Source organism: Sinocyclocheilus anshuiensis, unplaced genomic scaffold, assembly GCF_001515605.1.
Source record: "Sinocyclocheilus anshuiensis isolate Anshui unplaced genomic scaffold, SAMN03320099.WGS_v1.1 scaffold465, whole genome shotgun sequence".
Classification (NCBI taxonomy): domain Eukaryota; kingdom Metazoa; phylum Chordata; class Actinopteri; order Cypriniformes; family Cyprinidae; genus Sinocyclocheilus; species Sinocyclocheilus anshuiensis.
The window spans coordinates 1,635,850-1,659,192 of record NW_015539898.1 but is presented as its reverse complement, the minus strand read 5'-3'; the positions used below and the strand labels follow the sequence as shown (position 1 = coordinate 1,659,192).

The 23,343-nt window shown below is 34.8% G+C and overlaps 1 protein-coding gene across 1 annotated transcript in view; it reads left to right on the top strand.

The window, feature by feature from the left end:
- The window catches only part of itpr1b (inositol 1,4,5-trisphosphate receptor, type 1b), a 157,794-nt gene that overhangs the window by 79,647 nt on the left and 54,804 nt on the right, over positions 1-23,343 (top strand). The window contains exons 40-43 of the mRNA XM_016482756.1: positions 798-836; positions 9,158-9,202; positions 10,753-10,888; positions 12,438-12,604. Coding sequence (XP_016338242.1) covers positions 798-836; positions 9,158-9,202; positions 10,753-10,888; positions 12,438-12,604 — 387 coding nt within the window. The remainder of the gene's footprint in view (positions 1-797; positions 837-9,157; positions 9,203-10,752; positions 10,889-12,437; positions 12,605-23,343) is intronic.

The following is a 23,343-nucleotide window of genomic DNA, read 5'->3' as shown; positions in this document are numbered from 1 at the left end:
GTATGTGGAAAATAATGTGTTTTTTTAACTTTAAACCGCATAAACACATTTCATTACACCAAATACACAAAATAATGTTATTTTTAGCAGCATCATATGACCCCTTTAATAAAACATACTGATTTTCCTAATGTGGTTTTATCAGCACTGAATGAATTAACACCCAATTAATGTCACTACCATATTTGAATGCCCAAGATTTTATTATAAAGTTCTGGCTATATCCAGTTTCTGATTTGTTTTATTTGATTAGATTTTTATTGTATTTTTTAATTTAATTTAATTCTTGATTTAATTTCTATTTTATTTTGATTCATTTTTATTTAGATTTTTTATATATTATATATATTTTTTTATTTTTATTTTGATTGTTTATGTTGATCGCTTTTATTTTATTTTATTTTTGATATTTTTATTTGTTTTTAAATTGTCTTTTATTTTCATTTTTAGTTTATATTATATTGATTGTATTTTTTTTTTTTTTGGAGATTTTTTTTTTAATTCAATATATTTTATTTTATTTTTTATTTGTATATTTTATTTTTTTATTTGTATATATTATTCTAGTTTATTATTTTATTTGCACTCATTAATTCATGGGGTCTTTAACTACAAATGACAAGATTTGGTCACACGTTTTTGTAGTTGGCAACTAATGCTTTGAAAGCTAACGCTAATGAATAACAATCACAATAATCTTGTGTTATGTCACTAACGAACATTGTTTGGCATTTTTTGAGCATTCTCTGATTCCTTCCTTCACAATACTAACTTTGCTATATGCTCTTCTCTTCCAGCTAATTGCCTTTGATGATGAGCTGGATGTGGCTGAGGTTGTTTTTTATTTTTGGTTTTATTATTTTCTATGTTTAGTTGGGCTTCCCGCTCATTCGCCAATGTAGTCGTCCTACTTAGTGCTTGTTCTCTTTTCCTTTGAGCTTTTTGGCTGGTGTTTGTCAACGTGACTTCACCACAAACCGGCCGTTTTATTGTCTCTCCATGTGTGTTGAGGTTGCGTGCAGTTAACCTCACCTGGTAGTTTCAGTGTGTGTTCGTGTGCATGTGTTTTTACCACTGACCTTGTTTTAGATAGCGTGTGCTGGTGAAAATGTGTGTAAGTGTATCAGCCCACCACACTTTGTTCACACTTCCTCTGTGTAGCGTTAATTCAGTTTACTTTCCTGTTACATTCACTGCTGAATCACATACAACAACAGTAGCTGGTTAACAGGGACCTCACAATATATAATTGGCACTGTGAAGAACAAGTAATTACAGAGTTTTTAATAACACAGTTGCTGGTATTAATCCAGCCAAAAACACATTACGCTGAAATATAGCCAAACCCAGTTCAGGTAAGAAATTGTGGCTCATTCATCTGCATTTAAAATAAATTTTTCAGTCTTGGTTTGGGATTTCGTCATCTGACGAGCCATAAAATTGCAACTTCAACAGTTTATTATCACTATAAATATTTTTTTATTTGAACTTTTAATGTTAGGTTTGGAAAGTAAATGCACATATTATTAGATTATTAGAGTCATCTTTCTGGAAGTGCTTGCATATAAAAAAAATGGTTTAGGTTAGGTTTTTTGTTTCGATTCTAAGTAAATAAAACACTTTGCTGGCAGTTTTCAGTTGATTGTTCACAAAAATAAAGGCATAAATAAGAAACAGCATGGCTTTCACAAACCATATTGTAAAACGCTCTGACGGATCTCTGACACATATGAATGCGTAAATGCTTTTTGAGGTTGTGGTAAAAGCAGGATCGGTTAGAAATGAAGTCTGAATGCCACAAATTAGATTTGTTAAAGGGATAGTTCACCCAAAAATTAAAATTCTGTCATTAATTACTCACCCTCATGTCGTTCCAAACCCATAAGACCTCCGTTCATCTTCAGAACACAAATTAAGATATTTTTGATGCATTCTGACAGCTCTCTGACCCTCCCATAGACAGCAAGGGTACTACCACGATCAACGTCCAGAAACATAGCAAGGAGATCGGTAAAATAATCCATGTGACATCAGGGTTTCAACCATAATACTACGAAGCTACGAGAATACTTTTTGTGCGCAAAAGAAAACAAAACTACTTTATTCAACAATTCGTCTCCTCCGCATCACCCTGTAGCGCCATTTTGGAGAGTATCCACTGAACGCAAACAGCGTATGTTGTTCTGTGTCAGCCGCACCACACGGATACGCTGTTTTCGTTCAAATCAAAGCACAGACAATGTAGAAAACGTATCCGCGTGGTGCAGCTGACACAGAACAGCATACGCTCTTTGCGTTCAGTGGATACTCTCCAAAATGGCGCTAGGGTGACACGGAGGAGACGAATTGTTGAATAAAGTCTTTTTTTTTTTTCTTTTGCGCAGAAAAAGTATTCTCGTAGCTTCGTAATATTATGGTTGAACCCCTGATGTCACATGGATTGTTTTACTGATCTCCTTGCTACATTTCTGGATGTTGATCGTGGTAGTACCCTTGCTGTCTATGGGAGGGTCAGAGAGCTGTCAGAATGCATCAAAAATATCTTAATTTGTGTTCTGAAGATGAACGAAGGTCTTACAGGTTTGGAATGACACGAGGGTGAGTAATTAATGACAGAATTTTCATTTTTGGGTGAACTAACCCTTTAATTGGATCCAAACTTACAGTGCATACACATATGCTGCAAAAAAGCATTTTTTTTTTTTTACTTCGTTTTGTGTCTCGTTTTCAAGTACAAATATTTAAACATTCCTAAATCAAGATCAAGATTTACCCAAGTAAATCTTGTAAAATGTAAAATGATGATATTAAGTCTTGTTTTTCTTCAAAACAAGAAAAATATATGGCAATGGGATCAGAAAAATACACATTTTCCCCTTCGAATTAAGATTCTGACCCTCTTGTTTTAAATCCAATTTATCATATAAATCATAATCTAATATGCAAATTGATGCAAATATCACGATGATGTCACTGAATTGGATTTTGAGTGCTAAATATTCAAACAGTGTCTTAGTCAATGGGAGATTTTCCAACTTTAATTTCAAATTTCTTAAGTATACTGTTAATTTTAAATATTTAGTGCAGTTCTGCCATGCACACACTTCAATGATGAGTAATACTGATCTTGTGGTGGCTTACCATTGACTCTTTTTATGTGAGAGGTGGGAATGTATCTGTAAATGTAAAAGTTTAAAATGAATGTTTCTGCTTATTTGAGTTGAAGTCAGGAAGGTAGGTGGGAGTTCATACTATATTTATAGTCACTGCTCTTCTATCAGTTCCAGGGATGAAATGCGACCCTGTCTCCCCATAATAGGAAGACGTGTGTGAATGTTTTTGAACATGCATGCGGTTGTGTGACATGGCTGAACAAGAAAAATAACACAGCTGATGGCATTATTATTTGTGTATATGTGTGTGTCTCATGACAAGAGCCTCTTTGGATTTGTATAGGAGGAGAAGTGCAAAAGGGCAGTAAAGGGTGTGTTTATGGGTGTTTTAGTGTTAAATTAAGTTCATCAGAAACATGTATCTCACAAGATTAAGTAACACCTCCTTCTGAGGAAAAAACTGAATGTCAAAGGGTAAGCTTGAGACATTTAAAAATGCAATGTGTGCTTTTTTCCAATACATTCTTAATAGTAAAAGATAAGGTTGAAGTGCTGATGGGGGCATTTCGATAAATAAAGTGACATGAGCGCTCGTGAGTAAATATCTTCCTAGGGGAAGTTCTGGGTTTGATGCAGGGTATTGACAGCATTTGTCGGGCGCTGCTGATTTTCACAGAAAATTATTTTTACTCATTCCGCTTTTTTAACACACACACACACAATTTTTAACATATTTTTGTTGTTTGTTTTTCTGAATGTAGGAACCCCCCTCCCTCATTTTATAATATAAAAATACTTGTTTTTTATACCTTTCTCCCCTTTAGCGACGGAGCTAAATATATTTATTTATATACAATTTATATACGTATAAACGTTAAAACTAACATTACAACAAGGATACAGTCACCTGTTGTGAATCTGATGGATATTTTGCATGTTGTTGACTGTTTTTTGATGAGTGATGAGAGGTTGTGTCCTTAGAGTCTGAGCCCTCATACACACTTACACGTGTTCACAGCACATGTGTGGAATGACCATCCCTGCTCATAACATACAACCTCTCCCTCTGTGTCTCTCTGTTCATCTTTATATTACATAAGAGAATGTGTCTCCTGTCACAGAGTGTTAGTCTGTGTGTGTGATGTAAGAGGGATGGGGAAGATAATATGGCTTTAGGTTGACGATGCAGCTGTGCTGCTGAGCAGGGAAGCTTATGTAATGTGAATGGAGAGAGCAGTGTGTGTGTCTCCTTCATCTGGACTGTGCTAGACAATCACAACTGCACCATGTGTCTCTCTTTCTCTCAGCCTTAAATGGTCTTTCTTTCTGTCATTCAGTCTTCCTCTCTTTCTCTGTCTCCTTGTCTCTCTCTCCTCATAAATTCATTATTGTTTATATTTTCATTGCCTTTACCCATCTCTCTTATGCTATGTCTCTCTTTCACTCTTTCCCTCCCCCTCTCTCTGTTTCTCGCTCTGTCAGTAGATTCAGTCAGTTCCAACGTCAGTCAGACGTCCATCAGGGGGAGCTATGGGCACATCCGTCCCCGCGCGCGCCGCTGTCCCAATTTCCTCGCCTTTGTGCAGCATGATTCCTGGACTCCCGCCAGCTCGCAACCAGAGGTTACATAAGACCTGCCCTTCTTTTTTTTCCCTCGTTTTTTTCCTGGAATCCAGGCTCTTTACTGTTGTGTGACCTTCTGCAATAATCGCCAATAAAAGTGCGACGGGCTGTTTACCAAGGCTGTTTACGCTGGCAGTGGCAAAGACCCTCCGTTGGGCATGAGGGGTGGGCATACGACGTCCTAAACCCTTGCGTTCTTTTGAGAAAGTTTCTATCTTATTAGATTGAAATGCTAAATTGAGGGCAACGAGCCTGATACCTTCAGGCCACAAGCTTTAAGACACACATGCTATTGAGCTCGTCATGACAGTCAGGTTAATGACATTTTGTCGACAATGACAGTGACTGAAACGAACCCTCGAAGCTTCTCACCATTGACATGCACCGCAAAGAATAAAGCTGTGACATCAGTGAATGTGCGAGCTGTTTCGTCCCCACACTCCATAAACTTGTGACACACAAACTTGTGACTTGCACTGGAAGAAAAAGTAGTCAAGAGCTCTTTCAAAAGTCAGTGTTAAATCTAATATGGGTTTATTACCGGATGGATGGATGGATGTGCAGATGAATGGATGTGCTTTATCGATTTCTTGTGGGGAAATTCACAAGAAAGTGTTTTTATAGCATGTGATGAAAGCATGCATTTATGGTGGCTAGAGAGGGACATTTCACATTCACACCTTGTGTTTTGCAGCAGCATTATTTTCCAGCTGAAAAATGATGTCGCAGAAAGGGAGATTCCTTACTGGTTACAGTATTACTCACACAAACATGCGCGTGCGTCACGGTTGTTGCTAATTTAGAACCCCCCTCTTTTCCTTTGTGTTAGAATGGTTCCAGACATCATGCTCAAAATTTCCTCTTTGCATCCTTTTAGAGCAAACCAATTTTTATGAAGGCAAACGCCATTGAGTGGTTATGCTATCGAAATAATTCGTTGTCTTTTTTTTTGGTTGTTGTTAGTACGGTTCTCACACTAGTCATCCTCTTCATTGTCTCTGATGTGTCGAAACAAGGAACTGTTTGCATCCGTGCATGTCGCCTGCTTTGCTCGTTCCTTTTTGCTCTTGCACGACTTAACGTTTTGATTTCATGTGTCTTTTCTTGTCTTACTAATGCAAAATAAGCACCAATGATTGTGGAAATACTTACCCGCTCAAATCCATGTGGATTGAATGTTGTGAAAGGACCAAACAAGTTGCAAATACCTTTTTGAAAATCAGCCTTACACACACAAAAAAACAACTTTTTTTTCCCACACACAACTTGGTAACACTTAACAGAGTAATATTTTTCTGTCAAGTCACGGCTTGAGAGTGCATTACATAACCATTTGAGATTGAGTATGGATTTTTAAAGCCTTTTATCGGTTATAATATAATTGTGTGCACATTTTAGCCAGTCTTCCCGCTGTGATGACCCTTTTTGATAAGAACCCAACACGTAGGATGACCCGCTGAGGTCGATCAACCCTACGCAGCCATAGATGAATATGCAGCCTTCCCAATCTGCAGACGCTTCAGTGTAGAAAAGTGTATTCTCTCGGGCTGGTTATTTTTGATGGGTCTGATGGATGCTGCATTAATGAGTTTCTAGTTGTCAAGGGCATTAACACGTTCTATCAATGCCAGAGACTAATCTGCATTAACTAACTCATGACTTTTTATCTCCATTAGCTTGCACCCCCACCAGAACCAGAGGTCCCAGCAGAGGTGTGTCCAACACATATTCGCCGTCCCTGCCAGCCTTGGCTGGAATGTGGGAATATGGGTTGTTGCAGTCAGTAGTTGATCGTCTCATACCATATCCTTACCTCATTGCATTGCAATAGCCTCTTTATCTCCACTTTGAGTCATCTCTGCCCATGCAAATGGGAAAGCAAAGCCCCACGCTGGCACACACCACACTTAGATCTTAACCCTTGATTAGTTTTCCCCCTCAGTATGGAAATATGCCAATAAGCTGACCTCTTTTTGGTCTTGCTGATTAAAGCGCAACAGTTGGGATCTGGTTGTCAAAACCCATTCATTTTCTCCACTGAGAAATTACCTGATAACACATGACCTTTCAAAACAAGCATACCATGAGCTCGGAGATATATGCTTCTGCAGAAGTCGCAGTTAGTGTGATTTCAGATATTTTTTTAGCCTTTTTTTAAATTATTTTCTGAGTTTTATTTTTAAATAAAAGTTTACTAACCAAATTCAACCAAACCAGTGTTTACTAACCAAATTCGGGATGAAATTCTGAAGAAAAATCCTCTATGGATCTTCCAATCAGAGAGGATGCTGTTACTATGGCGACGAAAAACATGCTCAAAGAATTCCACAGTGACCTGCCTCTCCCATGAAACACTGTTTCAAATTATGAAATCGACCCTTCGCCAGGAGTTTGATTGACAGGCCATCTGACCAATCATAACGCAGAATCTGTCATTTTGTCCGACAAACAAACCAGACAGGAGAGTAGATAAACGTCGGTGGACTTGAACTTGAAAAACGTTTTGTACTGATGTCTTTCCATGGTTGAAACAAGATACCTTCTGATTTTCATTCATGTTTATTTTGTGCTATAACCAGTAAAGAGGAAGAGATGATTGGTTCATGTGCCGCTTTAACTGAGGCGCTACATATTATAAGTAACTTGAGTTACGTAATCAGATTACTTTTTTCAAGTAACTAGTAAAGCAACGCATTACTTTTTAATTTACAAGAAAATATCTGAGTTACTTTTCCAAATAAGTAACACCAGTTAATTTGTTTTCCCATTTATTGATTGACAGCTCTCCTGTTTTTTGTTTTTTCATTGCTGAAGAGTGTTGAACTTTCTTCTCCTGCATCATATTCTTCATTCAATGCAGAATGGCAGCACAATTGAGAGGCTTGTTTGAGCTGCACCCTCTACTGTACAGATGTGAATTAACATTTCGTGCCATCTGAGGCTTATTCATTTCACTTTTGGTGTGAAAGGGCTTTTTACATTTGGCAAAAGTAGAACTTTTTATATTTATAAAAAAAAACAAACAAGCAAGCCCAGCCCAGATGAGTAACTAAGTAACATAATTAGTTACTTTTTTAGGGCAACGTAATATTGTAATGCATTACTTTTAAAAGTAACTTTCCCCAACACTGGTCATGACACATTAAAGAGCCACAAAATGATTTTATTGTTTACATTTCTTAAAAAAAAAAAAAAAAGACAAAATTTGAAAGCTGAGACTTTGTTTCAAACCAAAAGTAACCTGCTCTGTCTTGTCTGTCAATGTGTTGTCAGTGTCCTGTTTGCTCTGCGATGTATTTTTCTCTGCATGAGAACATGATGTGTGGCGTGAGAGTGCCATGGCTTGTTGGACATAGCAACAGTAACTAAGGAGGGTGGGTCTTTGCGAAGGGTCAATTAACTCAGCTTCCCTACACTTTTTATTAGTATGTTGAATTTAATAATAATAATAATAATAATAATAATAATATAACTTAAAATAACATAATAATGTATCTTTTCAACAATTTTTACATTCTACTGTCATATCTGTTTATCATTTGCAGTGATTCATGGGATGTGTAGTTTATTGCTTTATAAAAGATGTATACAGTCTTGTACTTTGTGACTTTTTCTCTGATTTATTTATTTATTTATTTGTCTGTGGAGAAACTGAACGAGGGAAAAACCTTCTGAAACCAAGGCTGCTGAAAAATAGCCTGTCACTGTTGTACATTTTGCATGTGCCCAAATATGTCTGTGTATATGACAGACAGGGAGAAAAAAGGACGAAAAGCAAATCTACTGCTTTACCAAGGCAGATGAGGGCATGGGCCGCAGTGTGTGTCAATAGTACACAGGATCAATCACATAATCTAGAGAAAAGTTTTCTCTCTCTCTCAGTCTCATTTCTCTCACTCATGGCTTACATTTCTAGCTTTGGCGCCCTGTGTGGTGCTTATGTAATTAACATGGTTTCATTCCCACTATTGCCGCTGTAGATGCACAACTATACAGACCGACCCAAAACAGATGGCCTGTAGAATGGGTTAGGGAAGTTTGACGCTGCCAAACAAACCTTCCTGTTGAGTTATTTATTAAAGGGCAGGGGATTCAAAAACAAATATTATGAAATGCATTATTTATTAGTTTTCCTGTTTTACCCCCTTTCCTACTTCCTTTGAGGGATCATCGTTTTAGGGTTTTATGGATAAACTAAAGCTCATGTAACTCTGCTCTGCCTGTCTGCTCCCACACACACTCACATTCACATACACATACACACACCATGCCTCTCCTTTAACTGCATGATGTAATATGCCCCACTTTTCATGCATGTCAAAATAGTGACTAATGTTCTCAGTCTTGACCCCTTTCTTTTTTTATGCTTGTCATTTTTCTTCCCTCCTTTTTGCTTTCTGCTAACTCGCGTCACTCAGGAGTTTGATCCAAACCAGCCCCAGAAGCAACTGGAGGATCAGAGAAGGGTAGGTAAAGAAACGGGGCATGTGACGCACCCCCTGGCCACTGCTTGAGCCACTCATTCTCAAACTCACCCTTCAAATCCTCCTGTCTGCTCCAAATGGGTGGAGGTTTCACCTAAAAAACCGGGATGACTATTTTTTTTAGTTTTAGGTTTCTGTTTAGGTTTGATGGTGGTGATTGATCTGTTTATAGGTGATAAGCATCTTGATATTGTGTTTGTGTGTTTCCATGGACTCGGGTTTGGGGTGTTTCGAGTGAGCAGTCGAGTTATGGTTATCTGTGTAATCTCTGAATTAGGATTAGTTTTAATTGGTGTGGTGTCTTGTATCCGAGGCCTCTGGTATTATTGAGGTCAGATGCGACTAATGAAAGGGATCTAGCATTATCAGATTCTGTCTTCCTTTCTGACCTCTTTCTGACTGTACTAATCAAACGTAACAGGACGAGGTAGGGATTGGTCTTGAGGAGCAGTTGAGTAGCATCCCACAAAGAAAAGGAATTGGGTAACACTTTACTTGAAGTCTGTTCATGTAACACATTATTGAGAATTTCAGTATAATTACTTATACATAATTTTCAATATAATTATATAATACACCTTTAGACAGTTATAAAACATACTGCATAACCTATTCATAGTTACACATTTGCAAAGTAAAGAATAATAAAGTTTATGCTTAAAAAATACAGTAAAAGCTGTAATGTTGTGTAATATTATTACAAACTAAAATAATTGTTTTCCATTTTAATATATTTTAGAATGTAATTTATTCCTGTGATGCAAAGCTGAATTTTCAGCATCATTACGCCAGTCTTCAGTGTCACATGATTCTTTAGAAATCATTCCAATATGCTGATTTGCTGCTCCAAAAACATTTCTTATTATTATCAATGTTGAAATAAGTTGTGCTGATTATTTTATTTTTTTTGTGGGTAAATATCTTTTTGTATTCTTTGCTGAATAGAAAGTTAAAAAGAAAATCATTTATTAAAATAGAAATATTTTGTAACATTGTCTTTACTGTCAATTTTGACCAATTTAAGGCACCCTTCCTGAATTAACATATTAATATTAACTATTAAAATATTACTAACCCCAAACTTGAACAATATACAAGCTTCAAGTTAAATGTTGGAAAACTGATTTTAATGTTCAAACTGTATTAAACTGCTGCAATATTTTGACCCCCAAACTTCATCAGGCTTTTCTTTTGTCTGATGAAGACTACATTGTCAAAATGTGATATTTACAGTTTTTTTTCCTATGATTTCTTCAACTAAAATGTTATCATAAATTCTGTGTTTCTCATTGACCACCTGTGGAAGTATATGTGTTTTTCTCCATAAAAAAACAACAATAATGTAATATCGAAACTCAAAAATCAATCAATAAATCAACAACCACATTCATGTCAAAATCTGTGTTTGTTTTCAATTATTTCTTTTTCAAATTCACCATTTGATGTCGGTCATGGTGACACATTGATGTTTGGTGATGATGAGGTATGTCATAATGCCCCTCACGTGACTCTGAACCCTTCACTGTTGCCAGGGTGAAGCTTTGAGGCAAGTTCTGGTGAACCGTTACTATGGCAACTTCAAGCCGGGAGGCAGGCGAGACAGTTTGACCAATTTCAGCAACGGGCCGCTCACCCCCGGCGGGCAGACCAAGACTCCTACAGGTTTGTGCAGCACCTTAAGTTTCTTATAAGAAATGGTACTAACTGGCCTTTTTATACATAGAAACCAACTTAATTTTGTAATTCTAAAGATGACTCCCTCCCCGACCACTTTTTTTCTCTATGCTACATGTCCTATATATTCCAAGTAATCGCTGTTGCCAGGCGACAAGAACATGGCACCCACACTTCCTGTGTGAATAGCCTCCAGACACACCTGCTTAAAAAAGTCTAGCAGGTGTGTTAAAGCAGAAATGTGATCCTGGAGCACAAAACCAGTCTTAAGTCGCTTGGGTATATTTTTAGCAATAGCCAAAAAAAAATTGTATGTCAAAATTATCGATTTTTCTTTTATGCCAAAAATAATTAGGATATTAAGTAAAGATCATGTTCCATGAAGATATTTTGTAAATTTCCTACCGTAAATATATCAAAACTTAATTTTTGATTAGTAATATGCATTGCTAAGAATTTATTTGGACAACTTTAAAGGCTTTAAAGTATTTAGATTTTTTTTTTGCACCCTCAGATTCCAGATTTTCAAATAGTTGTATTTCGTTCAAATTTTGTCCTAACAAACCATACATCAATGGAAAGCTTATTTATTCAGCTTTCAGATGATGTATAAATCTCAATTTCGAAAAATTGACACTTGAGACTGGTTTTGTGGCCCAGGGTCACAAATGTCTTTAGGACAAACTGACTGCAGATGATAAGAAGATTAGATTTGGTCAGTTTGACCCAAACTTAACAAAATGTCATTTTCTGCTGCACGTATACACAATTTAGATTTTATTTACTGCCATTTCATGCAAAATTGGTGACACATTTCATCAAAAATGCCTGTTCAGATTTTTAACACTGATTACAGTTTGATTTAGTTATAGTTCTTTACTGAATGATTAAATCTGAGATTTGGTCATCAATTGGTTGGATTTGATTTAATGATTTAATGAACTGAAAAAAAGGCAGCAATTATATGAGAAATGGACCTGTATTTGGACATAATTATAATTGATTATTTTGTTCCGTATTTAATTAAATATGTTTTCAGTAATTGTGTTAACATGCACATTAAAATTCTGACTAATATAAAAATATTGTCATATTGTCATTTATGTCATATAAATGCATTGACCTGATTAAGCCAATATTCCAGTTTCTGGTAAGATTGGTTAATGTTCATAAAATAACTACCATTTATCTGACCAAAAATACAGTAAAAACTAATATTGTAAATTATATTGACAGTATTATTAAAATAAATATTTAGAATATTTTTGAAATAAATATTAACATATTTAAGTAAATGTTTTTAAATAAATGTTTTAAATCATTTTTCATTTTAAAATGCATTTTATTCCTGTGATGGCAAAGCCACATTTTCATATGCTGATTTGGTGCTCGAGAAACATATTATATGACTTTATATTAAATGTTAACCTTATTATAATCAATGTCGAAAACGGTTGTGATATTTTATATTTTTGTGGAACTGTGATACACTGTTTTTGCAGGATTCTTTGATGAATAGAAAGTTAAAAAGAACAGTCAGCAGGCAGTCGAGGGGAGATGAGCCTGGCTGAAGTGCAGTGTCATCTGGATAGAGAGGGTGCGTCTGACCTGGTCATTGACCTCATCATGAACGCCACAAGTGACCGAATCTTCCAGGAAAGCATCCTGCTGGCCATCGCTCTGCTGGAGGGAGGAAACCCTGTCATACAGGTGAGATGAGCTCTCACTTCTCACTTCCATTTGAGTTACTCCTGTTTTACACATTACAAGAATAAGTTTAGCTTATTATTCTAATATTATGTTATTAATATTTATAATATAATATTTATTATTTGATATTCTCCTTTTAATCTACAATATAATATCTAAATTAATATTTATTAGTATATTTATTTTATACATATCTTTTTTTATTTATTTTTATTTTATAGTAGTTTTGTTTATTTTGTTATGTTTTTGAGGGGTTGTTTTTATGCCTTACATGAGCTGAGCCTCTGTTCTGCTTTTAAAACTCTAATGTCATGTGCAAAGACACAGTGAATTCAGATACTGTAGTAAACAATGATGGCGTCACAGAGACGATGTGGCACTTGTGTCAGCTGAGCCAGAACAGAATGACCATGTGAAGCATATCCAGAACCATTATCTGAATTGGTGTTTTGATGCAAGGTGGGGTTTTTGCATATCTCATATCTGCATAGGAAAGCCGTGTCCTTTCCTTTGAAATGCAGGGCATCCTCCCTTGGTGCAAAACAGGAAGAGGGAAGGAGCGCATGCATTGAATTGAGATAAGAAAACACCAATGAGGTCTCTGCAGGCGGGACAGTTAGCTCGGGTCACTGAGGAGTCAGTGGGTAAACTGAAGAAAACAGAAAGAGCTTGGAGACACCGATAGAGACAAAATGAGAGAGGAACTGAAGGAGTGCATAGAGGCTATTTTCAAAAATAACAACTTTCTTTTTAATGAATATATATTTATAGTAGGTTAAACTTACTAAAGTAGGCATTATTAGTAAGTACAGTAGTGTACTATAGTATCACATGCCCTCAGTTATGCTTGTCACATGACCTCATGAAGCTGCATGTGTAATTTATTGTTGCCTATATATCATATTGGAAACAAAAATGGGGATTTTAAATTTTTGATGTGTTTATTTTGTTTTGTTTTTAAAAGCTTCTTTATATTTGGCAGTTTGATCAAATAATAAGTCAAGTAAAAGTTTTGGAACCAAAAAATATTTGGCTTGTATCATTTTTCAATCGAGTTCAAGTTTATTCGTGTAGTGCTTTTGACAATACATACTGTTTCAAAGCGGCAAATGCATGTTTCACGTTGCAATGCATGTTTATTTGCAATATTTTCATCACTGAAAATGGAAGTTCACATTTAACACATTGCATTCTGGTAAACATAATTATTTTAGCATAATTGAGATACTATGGTAGTTTTTATATTTTGAATTAGTTTTTATTTTTGTATTTTCCATTTTCATTTTAATTCAAGTTAAAGGTTTAGTAATTTTTGTTTTAGTAATTTAGTAAAAAATAGTTTTTGTCATTTTTAGTATTTTTTTTTTTTAAATGTCGATATAGTTTATTTCAGTTTTAGGTTTAGTTATTTTAGTACATCAAATTAAATTAAACTAAAATGAGAAATGTTGTTTTGTCAACTACCTAAAATAAAATAAAAAGCTTAAGGTTTTATATATTTTATTTCAGTTATTTATTTCAAGTATTATTTTATTTTATTTTTTTAGTTAAGAAAAATAACCCAGCTTAAAAAAATACTGCACATTTTGGCAAAAGTTTTATTTCAGTTATTTATTTCAAATATTATTTTATTTTATTTTTTTATTTTTTTAGTTAAGAAAAATAACCCAGCTTAAAAAAATACTGCACATTTTGGCAAAAATAGTAATCTGTATATTTTATGTGTACAGAAAAAGTGCATTGTCTGATAATATGTTATTCAGTGACACTAAGGCAAAGCGAGTGCTCAGATCGTCAATTGGAGGCAGTCCAGTTCAGAGCAGGGCCACACGTCACTGTCTGCAGACACCCAGCCAGGGGTTTTACGGGTGCAGTGTGGTTGCTATGGCAACCTGGCAAATTGCTAGGCTCGATGCGCGGTTGCGCATGGACGGGAAGGGTGATGTACGGCAACGGAGACAGTCAATGTCAAAGAAGGGATGGCTGTTCCGATTGTAGAGCAATTCGATTTCCCGGACTGGCAGGGCTGGTTTCTGTGCTCACGTATGTGTTTTGCGTGGGTGCTTTTGTAAATAGGCGCGTTGCATAATCAGCCCTGCTATTAGCATAGGCATTCTACTTGATGATACTCCGGCTTCCCAACAGGAACACGTAGAGGCGCTCACATGACTAGATTACATAAGCCAAGCCCATGGTGAATAATGCAGAAAACACTCTTGACAATTCGGTGTCTGTGCTAAATGGGTCAATGTGTTTTTTTCTGACAATGTGCCACCTTTGTTTACCTTATAAAGGTTAATGGGGTGAATATAAACTAAACCTGTCAAGAATATGCTTGGGTCATATTTCACCTCAAAATCAAATGAAAATAAGTCAAATAATTATTTTGCACGAAAATGAAACCTGTATTTAGGACTATTTTAAAATGACTTACATAAATGCATTAAATGCATCATTTTGTTGTTGATATTTAAAGGAACAATTCACCCAAAAATGAAAATTCTGTCATCATTTACTCACCCTCGAATTGTTTCAAACCTGTATGAGTTTATTTCTTCTGCTGAAAACAAAAGCAGATAATTTGAATAATATAATATAATATGCTTTATACAATTTTAGTCTTTATCCCAAACAAACCCACAACAGACTAAGAAATGTATGTATTTAGTTACAATCATTACAAATAAATATAAAAAAGAACTCAATAAACTTAAGAACATTAAATAAAGTTATAGTTTAATTTAATTAAATTAAACAATAGAAATAGTAAATGAAATAAATAAAAAAATTATTAAATATTATAAGATAAAAATAAACAGTTAAATAACACAATCAAAGATACCAGGAAAATTACAGTTAACAACTGTAAACACTGTTACTCCCAACAGAGTGAATGTATCATAGAAAAATATGATTATATGGCCAGACATAGAAATATTTATGTTGACCTCTAATTGAATATTTTATCTTTTCCAAGTGCAAATGCAACATTTAAATACCGAAGCCAATGCACTGCTTTAGTAGGATACAATGATCATTTATTACAGTCAGCATAAAGACAATACAACAATCATGATCTATAAATGCCATGTAATGATATACTGTTAGTGTTTTCACATTGCAGTGATCAGAATTATATTTTTCACATTATGATAATTAGAATTGAGGGTGGAAATGTGTTTAATTTCAATTAAAAGAATTTTACAGTGCATAAAAAAATCTATAATGGTCCTAAAATAGAATCTCTTTTTATTCTTGACACGCTATATGAGATTCACTCAACGATTCTTTAATTCCCGATAACATGTTACAAACCTGTTGCGCTTGTCAGCATCAACCTCAGTGCATTGGGTTAGATTGGTTAAGCATTCTTGCAGCACTAAAAGGGTTTTGTGGATAACCTGCATGACACATTTGAAGCCGGTTTGCAGAGTCATTTGGGTGTCTTTTGAAGGATGTGAAGAAACCACATGAAAGAAAGAGAGAACTGGGGGTAGTCTGCACTTTAAATGTGTATGTGTGTGTGCGGGGTAACATTCTGTTGTGTTAACAGGGGATTTACTGAGTTTACTCATTGTAAATCAGCTTCTTTTAAGAGGATTTATTCTGCTGTCCTCTGCTACACCTTTCTCAGTAAATGCTCTCGGTTTGCACGTTCTCAAACTCCAGATTCACTTCATTTTACAACATCTCTAGGCCAAAATTACAGCCAGAATCTAATTAAATAAACAAGAAGCCTATTTTAGGTTATTTATTTATTTATTGCATTGTGACATATTATATTTTATTACATTGTTATATATTTTATTTTATATATTTATATATGTTTTATTATTTTATATGATTAAATAATTATATCATAATTAAATTAGTAAATTGTTTTCTGCATCATTTAAATACTTCTAATTAAAAATAATATTGCAGTGAAAGGTGTATGTATTAATTAAAAATAAATTAACACACAATTAAAGCAAAATTTAAATGAAATGAAAATAATGAAAATAATGCCACACTTTAAAAAAATAAAATGTAATTCCTCAAATATGGGGAATATAATTGTAACTTCTCATTTCTATTTTGAGGTCAGATGTAACCCAGACATGTTTTCAGGAGATTTCAAACATAAAAATTTGTGAATTCAGTTTGTATTTTGGAGATGCTTCTTTTCCCTAAAGCAAGTCAGTAAGCGCAGCATTGTCAGCATGACATTGATGAAAGGAGCCATGTGATTGGATGACTGTACTGACTGGCCTGCTTTGGATGCAGAAGTGAAACGGGCCGAACAGCGAACCCTGGGTTTGTGGATTTGGTTTGACGTATTATGCAAAGAATGTGCAGGCAGATCAAGGAGTAATTCTAAGCAAGGATGCTCTTGCTGATGTAAGTTCTTTGGTTACTGTAACGTGAGATATTTTGGCACAGGGTTTTTCAATCCTGATTGATAGATGGTCAGGCAGGTTGATAATTGGCTTAATGCTGCAAAACTATTCTCATGAAAAGAAGAAAGATATCAACTTTAAAGCTCCTCATTAGAGCCATACAAGTGGTCTTTTGTGGCACTGAGCGAATCTGAAACATATCAGAGGATGAATCGCATTACTTTGACTTGCATAATATGTCCTGGTTCATGCACAGAGAGGCATTTGTTTGGAAGCTGCACAACAGCACAAGCCAATTCCCCTCCGCAATTTGTTTGTTTACAAAGGTTTTCTGGGTCGTCAGGATAACACATTCTGTTACCAGGGAGAGGGATAAAGAGGGATGGAAGCTGAGGAGAGAGACAGGTAATGGAATGAATAATAGGGAAGCAGATAGATTATGCAAAACTTGAGGGCAGAGCGAGCGAAGCAGGCAGAGAGTACGGGGAAGTGTGTTGGTGAACACAAAGAGAAGTGGGACAGGGCAGACCACACGCTGTCTAGCCTCCCCAACGTCCAGATCTGTGTGGAAATGTGTATCTGTATAAGTGTGTACACTTGCTCATGGCTGTACCGCATGCCTAATATGGACCGGCTACTACAATACAGTAAGAACAAGGGACTTTCCCAAACAAGAATATTGTGCAAGGCTGCTTTTGCATGGGCAGTGCCGGTCAGTGGCACTAAATTTTGTCGCTGTGCACAAACTGACCTGGGCAACGAGATTCATCTCGCTCCATTTAGCCCTTGCCGTTTGTTTCAGCAGTTTCAGCAAAAGCCTGCGATTGTATTTTTTTCACTCATTTGTTATGGTGATATGTTATTTAATGTTATGATGAAAAGAGCTGAGAGGCTGTCAAAAAGATATTCCAGTTTGTTTTTGTTCAGTATAATTTATACATTTATTAATATAAACGGTAGCACTTTACAATAAGGTTCATTAGTTAACATTAGTTAACTACTTTAGTTAACATGAACTAAGCATGAACAATACTTCTACAGCATTTATTAATCTTAGTTCGTTAATTTCAACATTTACTAATGCATTATTAAAATCAAACGTTGTGCTTGTTAATATTAGATAATGCACTCTGAATTAACATGAACTAACAATGAACGACTGTATTTTCTTTAACTAACGTTAACAAAGTTGCATAAATACTGTGATAAATGTATTGTTCATTGTTCATTCATGTTAGTTAATACATTAACTAACGTTAACTAATTGAACCTTATTGTAAAGTGTTACCATATAAACTACTCTTCAAATAAGAACGTTTTGTTTTTTAAAGAAATGTATACTTCAATTCAGAAAGTATGAATTAGATTGATCAAACGTGACAGTAAAGACTCTGACATTGTTAAGGAAATTAATTAAATACATTGCTGAAAAATGTATTTCCACAAAAATATTAAGCAGTATGATAAAAATGCTGAAAATTCAGCTTTGGCATCATATAAGTAAATTAGATGCATCTGTGATGTTTATTTAATGTTTTTTTTTTTTACAATTTAAATAATATTTCATTTTATTTTATTTCTTTTATATGATATTTAATCTTTTTGTAAATGTACAACACTGTGCTTTATAAATAAACTTTGATTTGATTTACAAAAAAAAGATATTTTATGAAATGATTGCCATCTGATCAATTAAAAAATTGACAGCTTCATTGCTGTATGATATTTTTATATGCATCATTAGTCACCAATTCTAATGGCGATCACCTTCAACACCTTAGCATTGTCGTGCCTAACTTTGCACCAGCAAACAATTCAATTTAAATGTCATTTTTAAATTAAATTAAACATTTTAATTATATTACTTTTTTTAAAGAATTGTTTAATCTAGTTTAATTTTAAAATCTCAAAATTTGCATTTGGCACGACTAGGCCTCAAGTCTGCGTTGATCATTGCTATTCCTAAACCACCCACCAGAGTCATCTGAAAGTCTCAGGCTGCCATTGAAAAATGATGAGGTCACAGGATACACGAGATCCAATTTCACACACTTGAAGCGGCCCACAATGAACTGAATAGATATAATTAGAGAGCATGGAAATAATCATCCTGAATTATGAATCCATTGGCGCTCAGCTCAAATACAGGCCTGTATTCTTCCAGCTCTATACTGTAAAACCTCCAGGGCAGACAGAAGTCGGAAGGGCAGACGGGACTTCATCTGTGGTGAGTAATGCTCAAGTAGGAGTGGGAAGGAGCGAGAGACAGCGAGAGTACAGTGCAGAAGCAGAGTGTGTGAGAACAGCAGAGTTCTGGATGACCCGTGACGGAAGCCTGAGAGCTATTCACACAGACGTCTCCCACTCTATGACGTCAGCGTGTGCATGCCTCTGTGACAGAATGATGTAAAATACTCACATCAAACATTCAAGAAGATCATATATATACTCACAGAGCCAAAGTCCATTTATAAATAGACGGTCATTAATAATCAACCTGTTTTTATGCAGCATCTCAAAGATTGCGCAAGGGAGTGGAAAACAAACACAAGGCCACCATGAATTTGCCATTAGGGTTTTTTTTTCCTGTCATTGATTATTATTGGATACGTTTTCGGTGAATTGCATGGGTCAAATTTTATTTTTTTGAGTGCAAAAACACAATGCTGTTGATTAGTTGAAATTATTATTTTATTATTATGCAAGCAGAAAGCAAACCGCAGAGTGAAATGAGAAATGTGTAAAATTGGCTGCAGAGGACAAAGATAATTGAAGTAGCTTACCCATCATTATACGAAAATATCTGACTATAGAATGTCACGACTGACCAATCAGAATCAAGTATTCCAGACACCCACATCTTAAAGGGATAGTTCTAGTGTTGTTAAATATAGTGTTGTAAAATATTCATTTAGTCATTATTTACTATATCCAGCAAGGTAAACCAAAAGATTGAAGGGTGATTCTTACAAAAACTGTATTTTCTGCAAGCTTATTTCAAGATAAATTTAGATGTTTCATGTTATTGATACATTTGTGTACACCAAAGCACACATTAAAAAAATAATTCATAGTGTATAGTGCAGCAGACAAGTCGAGTTGCGAGTTGAATGATTCACTGAAAACGCAACGCGAGTCTCTGTTCTCTCTGCCATCTCTGATGTATCAGCCTGGTTTTCTTTACATTAGCGCTGTTTTGGACTGATTGTTTGAATGCATTCGCTTACTGGATCATTGGACTGAAAACTTTCCTGGAGTTTAGTGGCTTAAAGTGATCTGAAGGCAAATAGAGAAGTGAAATCGAGTAAAAGGTTTACAGTAGAAATTGTGCTTCAGTAATTTTGTGTTAATTGTGTTTAACTTATTTTAAACGTCTTAAGGATTTTTGAATTAATCACATGCATTAACGCATTGACATATTTATGTAGTGTGAAGTCTGATGTTTGAGAAAATATAAAGGGTCACTAACTTTGTCAATTCTTTCACTATTTTTTTTTAAACATTTTTACATAACTGTACTGTAAATTTGTCCTATGTGACATAGCAAAAATTAAGAAACCTCTTAATAATATACAAATAGCATGAGAGAGATATATATTCATTGTTAGACGATTAATTTCATATAGTGTTATTTATTTAATAAATGACTTGACTTGTTGGACATTTTCAAGACAAACTTTGTTGTCATCCGTTCAAAACGGCTGAAAATTATACCATTTTAAGATGAGTGATGATTCTATCTCCCCTACTGCATTAATCAACTGTTTTATAAAACAAATCTGTGGTTCTTTTATGTGTGTCACACTAAAGGACAGAAATGGTAGTTATTGCTTTAAAGAGAAGGTGAGAAGTATTACATTAAAGTATTTCTATTTAACTTTGAACAGAGCTGGGTAGTAACTGATTACATGTAATCTGGATTATGTAATCTGATTTCGTAATCTGATTAAGTACTTGTAATTAGATTAAATTACATTTTAAAATACTCATAATTAGACTACAGTTTCTTTTTTATTGATTACTTGATTACATATTATTCACACAATAGCAATAAATTATTCATAATGTATTGATTCTCCCTAATTCCTCTTTTTCATCTTTTAAAAGTTCTTTCTAAAATAGCCTATCGCTTATATACACTCAGAAAGTCTTCCAGTTTTGTGGACATTGACACAGATCAGTCATCAGTCAGGTGGCTACACAGCATTTGACCGCTGGATTTACAAAATCAGTTCAGGTTTAAGAAGTGTTTTAACATTGCATCAAATACTGATGAACATGTTAATTAAAGATTATTTAACCATGTATTACTGTGTCATTGGAAGGCTTTTGTCTTTCAAACCCATTAAAATGAACAAATTAATGTTATGTCTTCTTTACATGTAATGCAGGCATTTCTAAACTTTTTGTCAGCTAAATTTCTTTCACCTGATATATTTACTTGAAGTTTACTTGAGATTTTAAAATAAATATTTTAATATTTTTTTGCATGTTCACGGTTCTATGACGGTGGTTAATGGTGACCTGACATGCAGATAAACAAATAAAATATTTCATTTTTTTAGTAAGCGTTGTTGTTATTTTAAAATCATTTATGATTTATTAAAATGATTTATTTTAATTTTACATTTTTATGATTTAATTCATTATTAGCTTTTCATTAAACTCACGAACCCCTGCAGTTCCTTTAAGAAGCTTAGTTTGGGAAACCTTGATGTAATGTTTAATTCACTTCATGATGTTAATAACAAATAATATATTTTCTTCCTCTTTGTTTTTTTTTAATATCAATATGGTACAAGATTATCCTATTCAAATCAATATGATAAACGAGTTAGGTCAAAAGTAATCAAAATGTAATCTGATTATATTACCTAAAATGTGTAAAATAATGGATTACGTTACTAACTACAATTTTTTCATGTAATTTGGAATCAGCAACTTTATTTTATATTATACTTTTCATCAACAAAATTCGGCTAAATATGACTGATATTCAAACTATATTCATTAAGATGTGAATTAATTTTTTTAAAGTATATGGCTACTCTTTTTAAGGCATCATTTTGATTGTATTTACTTTCTGCATTGTTCTCTAGGATCTCCTGCCTTCTGTGTGGAACCCTGTTCATTTCTGTGTCCTCTCTCTCCCTCAATTCTTTCTGACTCAAAAACAAAGTATCGCATTTTATACTTATTTTCATGACACTTTATAACAGTACAAGCAAAAACATCAGAAAATAGTTTAATTAATGTAATTATTGCATTTAAGAACACTGAAAATGTAAAAAAATAATAAAAGGAGTTAAACAAATCTTATTTAATTATTTAAAATGCTTCTTAAAGAGGCCTTGTCCTCTTGTGTGACGTCTTTGTCCTCATTATCTGTCACGCCAAAGGATGTTTCAGCCTTTTGTGTCAGTTTATGACCTTGTTATTTCTAGCTAACCTGTAGTTAGCAGATAGCAAGACACATTTGCATAATTTTCCATGATTATGTAGTTAACATACGCTTTAAAAATATATGGATGGAAAACATTATTTCCATTTACTAAAATAGACACTTGTAAAATTATGCCTGAGGTATTTATTAACATGTTTATGCTTTTCTTTTTAATTGATAAAAGTTGCAATTTATTGAACCATGCTTGAGACTAGGGCTGCACGATATATGGTTTCAGCATCGATATCGCGATGTGTGCGCCCGCGATAGTCACATCGCAGGATGTGCGATGTTTAGTATATAGGTGCATCTCAATAAATTAGAATGTCGTGGAAAAGTTCATTTATTTCAGTAATTCAACTCAAATTGTGAAACTCGTGTATTGATCACGGTCGTTAAGCAACGGCAGACGCTACGAAAGTGCAAGCTCCCGAGCGCTTTGGAAAGAAGGAGAAAGTGGCGCGACTGGCGTTTTCCATGCGTTTTTAGGCGCGACATGTGAACGGCCCCAAAGTCTGTTTACACTGGACGCGACAAAGCGACCGTTGCCAATCACTTGAACTTTGTGTCAGTACGTCATAAAGAGAACGCGACATCAGTTTACTGTCGGGGATATGTTGTGCCGTGCCGCATCCAGTGTAGACAGACAGCATCACTGATTATAATGGGTTCATTGTATTTTGTCGCGTCGCGCTGCGCCGCTCGCGTCCGGTGAAGACACGGTGAGAGCCACGCAGATGCACGTGAACACTAATTTCTGTTCACTTCTGCTATTTGTGCCTGAAATAGCCTACTGTGCTCTGCAAGTATCCTTGTAAACGCAGTTGCTTATGGCTTAGGTCAGTGTTTCCCAACCTTTTTTTAGTCGCGGCACCCTTTGGAAATTTTAACAAACTTGTGGCACCCTACAAAATTAA